This window comes from Ostrea edulis, chromosome 7 (assembly GCF_947568905.1).
Source record: "Ostrea edulis chromosome 7, xbOstEdul1.1, whole genome shotgun sequence".
NCBI lineage: Eukaryota > Metazoa > Mollusca > Bivalvia > Ostreida > Ostreidae > Ostrea > Ostrea edulis.
This window is the reverse complement of record NC_079170.1, coordinates 87,167,224-87,182,673: the sequence shown is the minus strand read 5'-3', so window position 1 is coordinate 87,182,673 and position 15,450 is coordinate 87,167,224. Positions and strand designations below refer to the sequence as shown.

At 28.7% G+C, this 15,450-nt stretch overlaps 1 protein-coding gene across 1 annotated transcript in view; it reads left to right on the top strand.

The window, feature by feature from the left end:
• Positions 1-15,450, top strand: part of LOC125654507 (cadherin-23-like) — a 57,455-nt gene that overhangs the window by 22,071 nt on the left and 19,934 nt on the right. The window contains exon 2 of the mRNA XM_056142860.1: positions 9,312-9,552. Coding sequence (XP_055998835.1) covers positions 9,312-9,552 — 241 coding nt within the window. The remainder of the gene's footprint in view (positions 1-9,311; positions 9,553-15,450) is intronic.

The following is a 15,450-nucleotide window of genomic DNA, read 5'->3' as shown; positions in this document are numbered from 1 at the left end:
AATATCAAACATATAACACTAGGTTATTTACAATGAAGATAATAACAAATAACACTAGGTTATTTACAATGAAGATAAAAAGAAACATATAACACTAGGTTATTTACAATGAAGATAATAATAAACATATAACACTAGGTTATTTACAATGAAGATAATATCAAACATATAACACTAGGTTATTTACAATGAAGATAAAAACAAACATATAACACTAGGTTATTTACAATGAACATAAAAACAAACATATAACACTAGGTTATTTACAATGAAGATAAAAACAAACATATAACACTAGGTTATTTACAATGAAGATAATAACAAATAACACTAGGTTATTTACAATGAAGATAATAACAAACATAGAACACTAGGTTATTTACACTGAAGATAATAACAAATAACACTAGGTTATTTACAATGAAGATAATAACAAACATATAACACTAGGTTATTTACAATGAAGATAATAACAAATAACACTAGGTTATTTACAATGAAGATAAAAACAAACATATAACACTAGGTTATTTACAATGAAGACAATAACAAACATATAACACTAGGTTATTTACAATGTAGATAATAACAAATAACACTAGGTTATTTACAATGTAGATAATTACAAATAACACTAGGTTATTTACAATGAAGATAATATCAAACATACAACATTAGGTTATTTACAACGTAGATAATAACAAACATATAACACTAGGTTATTTACAATGAAGATAATATCAAACATATAACACTAGGTTATTTACAATGAAGATAATAACAAATAACACTAGGTTATTTACAATGAAGATAAAAACAAACATATAACACTAGGTTATTTACAATGAAGATAAAAACAAACATATAACACTAGGTTATTTACAATGTAGATAATAACAAACATATAACACTAGGTTATTTACAATGAAGATAATAACAAATAACACTAGGTTATTTACAATGAAGATAAAAACAAACATATAACACTAGGTTATTTACAATGAAGATAAAAACAAACATATAACACTAGGTTATTTACAATGAAGATAATAACAAACATATAACACTAGGTTATTTACAATGAAGATAATAACAAACATATAACACTAGGTTATTTACAATGAAGATAATATCAAACATATAACACTAAGTTATATACAATGGAGATAATAACAAACATATAACACTAGGTTATTTACAATGAAGATAATATCAAACATATAACACTAGGTTATTTACAATGAAGATAATACCAAACATATAACACTAGGTTATTTACAATGAAGATAATACCAAACATATAACACTAGGTTATTTACACTGAAGATAAAAACAAACATATAACACTAGGTTATTTACAATGTAGATAATAACAAACATATAACACTAGGTTATTTACAATGAAGATAATAACAAATAACACTAGGTTATTTACACTGAAGATAAAAACATATATACTAGGTTATTTACAATGAAGATAATACCAAACATATAACACTAGGTTATTTACAATGAAGATAATACCAAACATATAACACTAGGTTATTTACAATGAAGATAATACCAAACATATAACACTAGGTTATTTACACTGAAGATAAAAACAAACATATAACACTAGGTTATTTACAATGTAGATAATAACAAACATATAACACTAGGTTATTTACAATGAAGATAATAACAAATAACACTAGATTATTTACACTGAAGATAAAAACATATAATACTAGGTTATTTACAATGAAGATAATACCAAACATATAACACTAGGTTATTTACAATGAAGATAATACCAAACATATAACACTAGGTTATTTACAATGAAGATAATACCAAACATATAACACTAGGTTATTTACAATCAAGATAATAACAAAATACAACACTAGGTTATTTACAATGTAGATAATAACAAACATATAACACTAGGTTATTTACAATGAAGATAATACCAAACATATAACACTAGGTTATTTACAATGAAGATAATACCAAACATATAATACTAGGTTATTTACAATCAAGATAATAACAAAATACAACACTAGGTTATTTACAATGTAGATAATAACAAACATATAACACTAGGTTATTTACAATGAAGATAATAACAAATAACACTAGGTTATATACACTGAAGATAAAAACAAACATATAACACTAGGTTATTTACAATGAAGATAATAACAAACACATAATACTAGGTTATTTACAATGAAGATAATAACAAATAACACTAGGTTATTTACAATGAAGATAATAACAAACAACACTAGGTTATTTACAATGAAGATAATAACAAATAACACTAGGTTATTTACAATGAAGATAATAACAAACATATAACACTAGGTTATTTACAATGAAGATAATATCAAACATATAACACTAGGTTATTTACAATAGAGATAATAACAAACGTATAACACTAGGTTATTTACAATGAAGATAATAACATATAACACTAGGTTATTTAAAATGAAGATAATAACAAATATATTACATTAGGTTTTTTACAATGAAGATAAAAACAGACATATAACACTAAATTATATACAATGGAGATAATAACAAACATATAACACTAGGTTATTTACAATAAAGATAAAAACAGACATATAACACTAAGTTATTTACAATGAAGATAAAAACAAACATATAACACTAGGTTATTTACAATGAAAATAATAACAAACATATAACACTAGGTTATTTACAATGAAGATAATAACAAATAACACTAGGTTATTTACAATGAAGATAAAAACAAACATACAACTCTAGGTTATTTACAATGAAGATAAAAACACACATATAACACTAGGTTATTTACAATGTAGATAATAACAAACATATAACACTAGGTTATTTACATTGAAGATAATAACAAATAACACTAGGTTATTTACAATGAAGATAAAAACAAACATATAACACTAGGTTATTTACAATGAAGATAATAATAAACATATAACACTAGGTTATTTACAATGAAGATAATATCAAACATATAACACTAGGTTATTTACAATGAAGATAATAACAAATAACACTAGGTTATTTACAATGAAGATAAAAACAAACATATAACACTAGGTTATTTACAATGAGGATAATAATAAACATATAACACTAGGTTATTTACAATGAAGGTAATATCAAACATATAACACTAGGTTATTTACAATGAAGATAAAAACAAACATATAACACTAGGTTATTTACAATGAACATAAAAACAAACATATAACACTAGGTTATTTACAATGAAGATAAAAACAAACATTTAACACTAGGTTATTTACAATGAAGATAATAACAAATAACACTAGGTTATTTACAATGAAGATAGTAACAAACATATAACACTAGGTTATTTACACTGAAGATAATAACAAATAACACTAGGTTATTTACAATGAAGATAATAACAAACATATAACACTAGGTTATTTACAATGAAGATAATAACAAATAACACTAGGTTATTTACAATGAAGATAAAAACAAACATATAACACTAGGTTATTTACAATGTAGATAATAACAAATAACACTAGGTTATTTACAATGAAGATAATATCAAACATACAACATTAGGTTATTTACAATGTAGATAATAACAAACATATAACACTAGGTTATTTACAATGAAGATAATAACAAATAACACTAGGTTATTTACAATGAAGATAATAACAAACATATAACACTAGGTTATTTACAATGAAGATAAAAACAAACATATAACACTAAGTTATTTACAATGTAGATAATAACAAACATATAACACTAGGTTATTTACAATGAAGATAATAACAAATAACACTAGGTTATTTACACTGAAGATAAAAACATATAATACTAGGTTATTTACAATGAAGATAATACCAAACATATAACACTAGGTTATTTACAATGAAGATAATACCAAACATATAACACTAGGTTATTTACAATGAAGATAATACCAAACATATAACACTAGGTTATTTACACTGAAGATAAAAACAAACATATAACACTAGGTTATTTACAATGTACATAATAACAAACATATAACACTAGGTTATTTACAATGAAGATAATAACAAATAACACTAGATTATTTACACTGAAGATAAAAACACATAATAGTAGGTTATTTACAATGAAGATAATACCAAACATATAACACTAGGTTATTTACAATGAAGATAATACCAAACATATAACACTAGGTTATTTACAATGAAGATAATGCCAAACATATAACACTAGGTTATTTACAATCAAGATAATAACAAAATATAACACTAGGTTATTTACAATGTAGATAATAACAAACATATAACACTAGGTTATTTACAATGAAGATAATACCAAACATATAACACTAGGTTATTTACAATGAAGATAATACCAAACATATAATACTAGGTTATTTACAATCAAGATAATAACAAAATACAACACTAGGTTATTTACAATGTAGATAATAACAAACATATAACACTAGGTTATTTACAATGAAGATAATAACAAATAACACTAGGTTATTTACACTGAAGATAAAAACAAACATATAACACTAGGTTATTTACAATGAAGATAATAACAAACATATAACACTAGGTTATTTACAATGAAGATAAAAACAAATATATAACACTAGGTTATTTACAATGAAGATAAAAACAAATATATAACACTAGGTTATTTACAATGAAGATAATAACAAACATATAACACTAGGTTATTTACAATGAAGATAATAACAAACATATAACACTAGGTTATTTACAATGAAGATAAAAACAAACATATAGCACTAGGTTATTTACAATGATGATAATATCAAACATATAACACTAGGTTATTTACAATGAAGATAATAACAAATAACACTAGGTTATTTACAATGAAGATAATAACAAACATATAGCACTAGGTTATTTACAATGAAGATAATAACAAATAACACTAGGTTATTTACAATGAAGATAATAACAAATATATAAAACTAGGTTATCTACAATGAAAATAATAACAAATATATAGCACTAGGTTATTTACAATGAAGATAATAACAAATAACACTAGGTTATTTACAATGAAGATAATAACAAATAACACTAGGTTATTTACAATGAAGATAATAACAAATATATAACACTAGGTTATTTACAATGAAGATAATAACAAACACATAATACTAGGTTATTTACAATGAAGATAATAACAAATAACACTAGGTTATTTACAATGAAGATAAAAACAAACATATAACACTAGGTTATTTACAATGAAGACAATAAGAAACAAATAACACTAGGTTATTTACAATGAAGATAATAACAAATAACACTAGGTTATTTACAATGAAGATAATAACAAATATATAAGACTAGGTTATCTACAATGAAACTAATAACAAACATATAACACTAGGTTATTTACAATGAAGATAATAACAAACAAATAACACTAGGTTATTTACAATGAAGATAATAACATATAACACTAGGTTATTTACAATGAAGATAATAACAAACATATAACACTAGGTTATTTACAATGAAGATAATAACACACATATAACACTAGGTTATTTACAATGAAGATAATAACAAACATATAACACTAGGTTATTTACAATGTAGATAATAACAAACATATAACACTAGGTTATTTACAATGAAGATAATAACAAACATATAACACTAGGTTATTCACAATGAAGATAATAACATATAACACTAGGTTATTTACAATGAAGATAAATACAAACATATAACACTAGGTTATTTACAATGAAGATAATAACAAATAACACTAGGTTATTTACAATGAAGATAATAACAAATATATAAGACTAGGTTATCTACAATGAAAATAATAACAAACATATAACACTAGGTTATTTACAATAGAGATAATAACAAACATATAACACTAGGTTATTTACAATGAAGATAATAACATATAACACTAGGTTATTTACAATGAAGATAATAACAAATATATTACATTAGGTTTTTTACAATGAAGATAAAAACAGACATATAACACTAAATTATATACAATGAAGATAATAACAAACATATAACACTAGGTTATTTACAATAAAGATAAAAACAGACATATAACACTAAGTTATTTACAATGAAGATAAAAACAAACATATAACACTAGGTTATTTACAATGAAAATAATAACAAACATATAACACTAGGTTATTTACAATGAAGATAATAACAAATAACACTAGGTTATTTACAATGAAGATAAAAACAAACATACAACTCTAGGTTATTTACAATGAAGATAAAAACACACATATAACACTAGGTTATTTACAATGTAGATAATAACAAACATATAACACTAGGTTATTTACAATGAAGATAATAACAAATAACACTAGGTTATTTACAATGAAGATAAAAACAAACATATAACACTAGGTTATTTACAATGAAGATAAAAACAAACATATAACACTAGGTTATTTACAATGTAGATAATAACAAACATATAACACTAGGTTATTTACAATGAAGATAATAACAAATAACACTAGGTTATTTACACTGAAGATAAAAACATATAATACTAGGTTATTTACAATGAAGATAATACCAAACATATAACACTAGGTTATTTACAATGAAGATAATACCAAACATATAACACTAGGTTATTTACAATGAAGATAATACCAAACATATAACACTAGGTTATTTACACTGAAGATAATAACAAATAACACTAGGTTATTTACAATGAAGATAATAACAAATATATAAAACTAGGTTATCTACAATGAAAATAATAACAAATATATAGCACTAGGTTATTTACAATGAAGATAATAACAAATAACACTAGGTTATTTACAATGAAGATAATAACAAATAACACTAGGTTATTTACAATGAAGATAATAACAAATATATAACACTAGGTTATTTACAATGAAGATAATAACAAACACATAATACTAGGTTATTTACAATGAAGATAATAACAAATAACACTAGGTTATTTACAATGAAGATAATAACAAACATATAACACTAGGTTATTTACAATGAAGACAATAAGAAACAAATAACACTAGGTTATTTACAATGAAGATAATAACAAATAACACTAGGTTATTTACAATGAAGATAATAACAAATAGATAAGACTAGGTTATCTACAATGAAACTAATAACAAACATATAACACTAGGTTATTTACAATGAAGATAATAACAAACAAATAACACTAGGTTATTTACAATGAAGATAATAACATATAATACTAGGTTATTTACAATGAAGATAATAACAAACATATAACACTAGGTTATTTACAATGAAGATAATAACACACATATAACACTAGGTTATTTACAATGAAGATAATAACAAACATATAACACTAGGTTATTTACAATGTAGATAATAACAAACATATAACACTAGGTTATTTACAATGAAGATAATAACAAACATATTACACTAGGTTATTCACAATGAAGATAATAACATATAACACTAGGTTATTTACAATGAAGATAAATACAAACATATAACACTAGGTTATTTACAATGAAGATAATAACAAATAACACTAGGTTATTTACAATGAAGATAATAACAAATAACACTAGGTTATTTACAATGAAGATAATAACAAACATATAACACTAGGTTATTTACAATGAAGACAATAAGAAACAAATAACACTAGGTTATTTACAATGAAGATAATAACAAATAACACTAGGTTATTTACAATGAAGATAATAACAAATATATAAGACTAGGTTATCTACAATGAAAATAATAACAAACATATAACACTAGGTTATTTACAATGAAGATAATAACAAACAAATAACACTAGGTTATTTACAATGAAGATAATAACAAATAACACTAGGTTATTTACAATGAAGATAATAACAAATATATAAGACTAGGTTATCTACAATGAAAATAATAACAAACATATAACACTAGGTTATTTACAATGAAGATAATAACAAACAAATAACACTAGGTTATTTACAATGAAGATAATAACAAATAACACTAGGTTATTTACAATGAAGATAATAACAAACATATAACACTAGGTTATTCACAATGAAGATAATAACATATAACACTAGGTTATTTACAATGAAGATAAAAACAAACATATAACACTAGGTTATTTACAATGAAGATAATAACAAATAACACTAGGTTATTTACAATGAAGATAATAACAAATATATAAGACTAGGTTATCTACAATGAAAATAATAACAAACATATAACACTAGGTTATTTACAATGAAGATAATAACAAATAACACTAGGTTATTTACAATGAAGATAATAACAAATATATAAGACTAGGTTATCTACAATGAAAATAATAACAAACATATAGCACTAGGTTATTTACAATGAAGATAATAACAAATATATAAGACTAGGTTATTTACAATGAAGATAAGAACATATAATACTAGGTTATTTACAATTAAGATAACAACAAATAATACTAGGCTATTTGCATCGAATAATAACACTGTTATTTTGAATTACAATGTAAAGTATTCTGTTACTTTATGTTCTGTTGTTCTTGCATTTCTGCAACGTCCTCGGATAAATATTCCAGGTACCAATCGGCGCCGACCATTCCTTGTAGGCAACGGACTCCATTTTCTAATTAAAAAGATATGTGTTGCAGGGTCCAACCAAGAGAAAACAAATCGTTGGTCTGGGTTTTTGCTAATTTTTTTATTGCGTAAGGAAAAAACCTATAATTAAAACACAAACTCTCAGAACACATAAAACGCTCGCACACAACATTTAAACAGACAGTAAGACATTGCATATTTAAACATACATTACATCAACAGCACATAGAACACAATATTTTAGGTTACACTGCCAATGAAATTAATTACCTGTCAATAAATAAAATAAGTGTAAATCTTACCAGGGCTCCAGTAATATAATATAAAATGAAGTTATAAATTATCTTTCTCAACGTCTCTGGAGTGACCGTGAAGGGTAAATGAAAACGGCGGGAACTTGTCTTTATATGAGTGAGGTTTGTATGAATATTAATTACTCGATTGTCATTTAGTTGAAAGGTCGATATACATCACGTGACAAAACAAACTCACAATCATTCACTCATACTATCGTACACCCTCGTATTCGATTGGCTGTGCGCGCCAATAGTATTTAAAAATAGCGCTCGCTGCAACAGAATTATAAATTACGACTGTGACAAGGGTTTTGAGACCAGCCCTTACTTATATATGCTATTTGTAGGTCAAGCTGCACAAGCACAATGTACAAGACCCGCAAACACATTTAAAGATTTTTACAATGAATCTCAGGCTATCGGAACCACAGTGTGGACATATCAGGGCTTCGACAGTGATGGTGATACCATTATTTTCTACTCCATTGGAAGTATTGCACCTTTTAGGTTGTCTACTGGTGGAACCCTTAGATTGAATGCTGCCTTGGATTTTGAATCTGCTGATGAATACATCCTTGACAATATTTAGTAAGTATCATCGTGTGGCCCTCTTTTATAAATCAACAGTGATGAGAATCCAAACGGGACATTAACTGACATTCTGTCAGCAAACAATAGAATTCAACGAAAATTGCTCTATTTTATATATTTTAGTAATAACACCAATATTTCTTTTTTTCAAACACTTTTTAACTTCAAACCAGGCACATGAATGTGTAATTTTGGTGATTGAATAATTATTTGTCTTGTAAGAATATATATATATATATATATATATATATATATATATATATATATATATATATATATATATATATATATATACTAAAAAAACATTAAAACACTTTTCGAAATATTTCACCCGTTTCACCAGCCTTCATCAGTCGTGTTTATTAAAATGCATAGCAACTATATATATATATATATATATGTAAAACTTATACGGTACCAATTTTGATGCACCAGATGCGCATTTCGACAAATAATGTCTCTTCAGTGATGCTCAACCGCAATGTTTGAAATATATATATATATATATATATATATATATATATATATATATATATATATATATAACACGTAGTTTTAATAGGTTTCTCATGATTTTGTACCAAATAAATGTTTTTATATGTCATTAATATACATTTCTATGCCATTGAGAGATTTTGAGAGAAAAAAATGATGGCCATTACTAATGACAGGCCTTGGGTAATGGTAATCTAATACCAGCCAATTCCAGTGTAATGAGGGTTTAATATGGAAGACCTCATGAACAAAAAAGATCAACTTCATGTAGTTTGGCTTTAAAAGTTAAGAGCATTTAATGAACAACATTTAAGTTCTAATACCTGAGGTATAGTAAGTCAACACTTTTAACATTTATTGAATGTTTCTCTAGGGCTATCTGTAAGATTTCAAAGAAGGCTGTTGTGAAATGTTTTTAGAAATTTGTACTTTCTTCCAGACAGATATTCTCTGAAAAATGAAACTTTTGAAACATTGATGATAATCAAATGCAATGAATAATAACTTAGGTTCGTTTCCAGGACTAAATAACATCAAGGAATATTTTATGTGCTTATAGATATTACTGTGTATCTAAAATTCATAAATCATAAAGAAATAACTTGTCTGCCATTTCTTTAATATCAGCATGTTATGTAATATGCAATGTAATGTAACGCACTCTCAAGTAATGTGTAATGTAATGCACTCTCAAGTAATGTGTAATGTAATGCACTCTCAAGTAATGTGTAATGTAATGCACTCTCAAGTAATGTGTAATGTAACACACTCTCAAGTAATGTGTAATGTAACGCACTCTCAAGTAATGTGTAATGTAACACACTTTCAAGTAATGTGTACTGTAATGCACTCTCAAGTAATGTGTAATGTAACGCACTCTCAAGTAATGTGTAATGTAATGCACTCTCAAGTAATGTTTAATGTAATGCATTCTCAAGTAATGTGTAATGTAATGTACTCTCAAGTAATGTGTAATGTAATGCACTCTCAAGTAATGTGTAATGTAATGCATTCTCAAGTAATGTGTAATGTAACACACTCTCAAGTAATGTGTAATATAACACACTCTCAAGTAATGTGTAATGTAGTGCACTCTCAAGTAATGTGCAATGTAATGTAATGCACTCTCAAGTAATGTGTAATGTAACACACTCTCAAGTAATGTGTAATATAATGCACTCTCAAGTAATGTGTAATGTAATGTAATGCACTCTCAAGTAATGTGTAATGTAATGCATTCTCAAGTAATGTGTAATGTAACACACTCTCAAGTAATGTGTAATGTAACGCACTCTCAAGTAATGTGTAATGTAACGCACTCTCAAGTAATGTGTAATGTAACACACTCTGAAGTAATATGTAATGTAATGCACTCTCAAGTAATGTGTAATGTAATGCATTACATTTCAAAATAGGAGTAGTGATCATGGTAACGTAAAATTTTCTAAGTCACGGTAATGTAATGCATTACATTTCTATGTAATTGTCCTGGCTAATGCCCCTTTTCAGTCATCAAATTAAAGCTTTATTCCGGTCGATCGGATACAATGTGTCATTAAAGCTCGTTAATTCGGTCGATCGAATAATGAGTCATTAAAGCTCGATTAATCCGGTCGATCGGATACAATGAGTCATCAAAGCTCGGTTAATCCGGTCGATCGGATACAATGAGTCATCAAAGCTCGTTAATCCGGTCGATCGAATGCAATGAGTCATTAAAACTCGTTAATCCGATAGGAGATTAGAAAGTTCCATGCTAATGTAGCAAATGCCCGAAATCACGATAGTACAATACAAAATATAGCTCGTTAGATTTTTATCAAATAAATAATCAGGAACAATATCTAAGAGAATATAAGATATCAATATTTAATTTAGACGAAACAGATGTCAAATAAAGGTAATGCAAGGAGTAAAGTCAATTGAATTGACGACAAGAGCGGAGTAAGCTCCATCCGTGATGTGATCGCGATAAGCGAGGGAGAAACTGGTCTTAGCCTACTTTAAATTGAAAACGCAATTGTTGGACACAGATTTCAACAGACATTCAGAGGATATGAGAGAATGGACGGAGGATAGATGGGACAAATTAACGTGTAGCTTTTGGTCGGAATTTTGGAAGGGAACATATTCATCTTTAGGACGCGTGACAATCGGCCAACCTCGGTTGATTCCGGAACCTACATCATTGGTATGAGGTACGAATATTCCGAGTTGGCTGATTGGGGATCGTGGTTGTAGCCATGTAGGACAAATTTAGACGAAGCGCAGGTAGGTTGCTTTTTAACTTCCGGGTGTGTAATAGAAAAAAAATAAAAACTGCCAGATAGTTTTTGTTCACCTGAGATTTCTGATGTAGGAGTTAGTAAAGACTAGCAGCGGTGACCTGACATGGACATGATTGTTCGAACCTCAAAGTCAGCCTCTTGTCCATGATGGATGTTGCCTGGAAACAACAGGTTATCATCATAACGTTTTATAGGTCTAATTCTGTCTACAGTTCTTCGCTTCCAAAATCAAAGTCATCGAATGAATTCGCCATGTTGCAGAAGTTGCAGTTTAAGGCCTAGTTCAAGTAGTTGCAGACTTTATTAAAATGAAACAACTTCAGGAACGGTTTGTTTATAACGTTTCTGTTTTATTAATTGATGAAATTATTTTGTATTTGCAAAATAAATTTATGATGTCATTGCAGTGGCAGATCCAGGATTTCCGAAAGGAGGGTGGTGTCTTGTGAATGTACATTATTAGCCAAAATATTCAGCCATTGTGGGTGCCAATTTAGGCTTTTACTCGCACTATTTCTAATTCTTGAATTTGTGTCGAAAAGGGGGAGGGCCTCTAAGTCCCTCCACAGAAGCCAGGTGAAAGTGTCTGACCTTTGAAGCGGCGATTGTATTTATACACAAGAAAGACTGATCACATGGCCAACTTCATGTTATACGAAATTGAATGTCAATTTCATAAGTGTTGTCATATAAGGAAATACATTAGCAAACGTAAATATATTTCATTGAAGTTTGTTCAGTTTTATCGCTTTATTAAATCAATATTTTATTCACAAAATTTTGGGTAGCACTAAACAGCACATGTTTAGGGCTCTTATTCATCCCCTCCTTTGGAAGGTAGTAGCAAATTTTCTAGATTTTGTATCATCTGAAAGAAATCGGGTATCCTAAATAAGATGAATTAAAACCTTTTCTCATAAAACACTTATCCCTATCATTTGATCAATTATCATTGTAAATTAACGATAAATGCATAGGAAAAAGGAAAATCTACCCCGGGCCCGTTTTTTCTGGGGACTTTTATACGAAGGAAATCTATGCTACAATACTAGTCGAACAAGATACTTACTCCTCCTAGGCACCTGATCCCACCTCTGGTGTGTCCAGGGGTCCGTGTTTGCCCAACTATCTATTTTGTATTGTTTGTAGGAGTTATAAGATTGATCACTGTTCGTTATCTTCACCTTGCATTAAAGCTCGGTTATTCCGGTCGATCGATTGATGACTGATTGTATATTGTTTAACGTCCCTCGAGAATTTTTCACTCATGTGGAGACGTCACCATTGCCGATGAAGGGCTGCAGACTTTAAATCTATGCTCGGCGCTTACGGCCTTTGACCAGACAGGGATCTTTATCGTGCCACACCTGCTGCGACACGGGGCCTAAATTTTTCCAGTCTCATCCGAAGGACCGCCCCATTAGGTCGCCTCTTACGACAAGTGGAGTTTTACTAAGAGGTTTACTTTTACAATCGACGGCTGACTTTTATAAGTTAAAGGGATCAACTCCAACTACAGAAATTGGACCGAATTGAATATACAGACTACTTCAGTAAAAACACCAAAACCGACAGTTATGTTTATTACAAGAATATTGTAAACTCTTAAGTAACTCATTCTTTGTACAATTGTTCAACACTTTCACAATGTACTACTCGTTTTAATATTTCGTTAAGTTAACTTTATCGATATTCAAATGTACATGTGATTTATTAACTGCGAATGACGAGCTGAGAAATGCATGAAGGGACCCAGAAAATTACCATAAAAAGAGTGTTTTTAAGCTTTACTGTATATCATAAATGTACCACAGCGCACTCATTGTAAGCAGGCGACCTCAAGTTATCCTGTCATTTCTAAATAATAAAGCCCTGAAAGCTTAAAAGTTCTCTATAGCTCGCATCTTATGATTTTGGCTTCCCAAGGAACAAAGCAACCCCTACCTACCCAACCACACACATATTTTTGGACGCCAGCTCTATACTAGACCAGAAGTCGAGGGATAAGCTCGTTGAGAAGTATTTTTTCAAAGTCCCTCCCTCTCAAATGCTACGTCCTTGTTTTCATCTCTTTTGTGTTGAATATCTTGGTTTAAATGGAAAGACAACCAATAAGTGATGTGTAATTGTATACATGCATACGTATACATGTATATCAATATACATGTACACATTAGAATCAACAATGTTTGTGGTAATGACTCATGAAAATTTGGTCCCCATGAAAATCGATTACACCCTAGTATACTTTATACATTATCGATATAAACATTTGACATTGTGTTTGTCCCTTAGAAATGCCGTACCTTGTGGATATCCGGGTTAGAATAAGTCCTCTGCAATACCCCTTGCGTGTTGTAAGAGGCGACTAAATAGATTCCGCGGATAAGACCGGGAAACCTGAGGTCCCGTGTCACAACGGATGTAGCATGATAAAGATCCATCCCTGCTCAAAGGCCGTAAGCGCCGAGCATATGCGTACATTTTGCAGCCCTTCATCGGTAATAGTGACGTCCCCATATGATTGATCGGTTGCTTTTACGTCCCTTCCTGGATTGTTCACTCATATTGAGAGGTCACCATCTGTAGGTGAAGTACCACAAATGTAGACCCGACCTATGTTTAGCGCCCAACGCAGTAGTAGTGAAAGTTCTTTATCGTGCCAAAGCATGCCGCAGCATTGGACCTCCGTTTTTAAGGTCATACCTGAACGACCCGTGAATCTCACTTCTAAATGCCGAGCGTTTGGCGAAGAGACAATCACCACCTATTCTTACGCCTTAGGTTTGCCATATGACTGAAAAATTCTCGAGAGGGACGTTTTTTAACAATGGCCATGGCACGAGCGGGACTGGAACTCACGACCTCCCGGTTACGAAGCGAACATTCTACTACTGAGTTACCGCGACCCCATATGAATGAAAAATAATCGAGTGGGACATTAAACAATATATACAACAACCGAATGCGGTAAAGTCTTTGGATTTTGCAAATACCACTTCCAAATTTTTCATATTTGGAGTTGGCCCCTTTAAACTGTAAAAGTCAGTCGTCAATTGTAAAAGTAAGCCTCTTCGTAAAAACTCCAGTAAGGGGGTACTGAGGATCTATT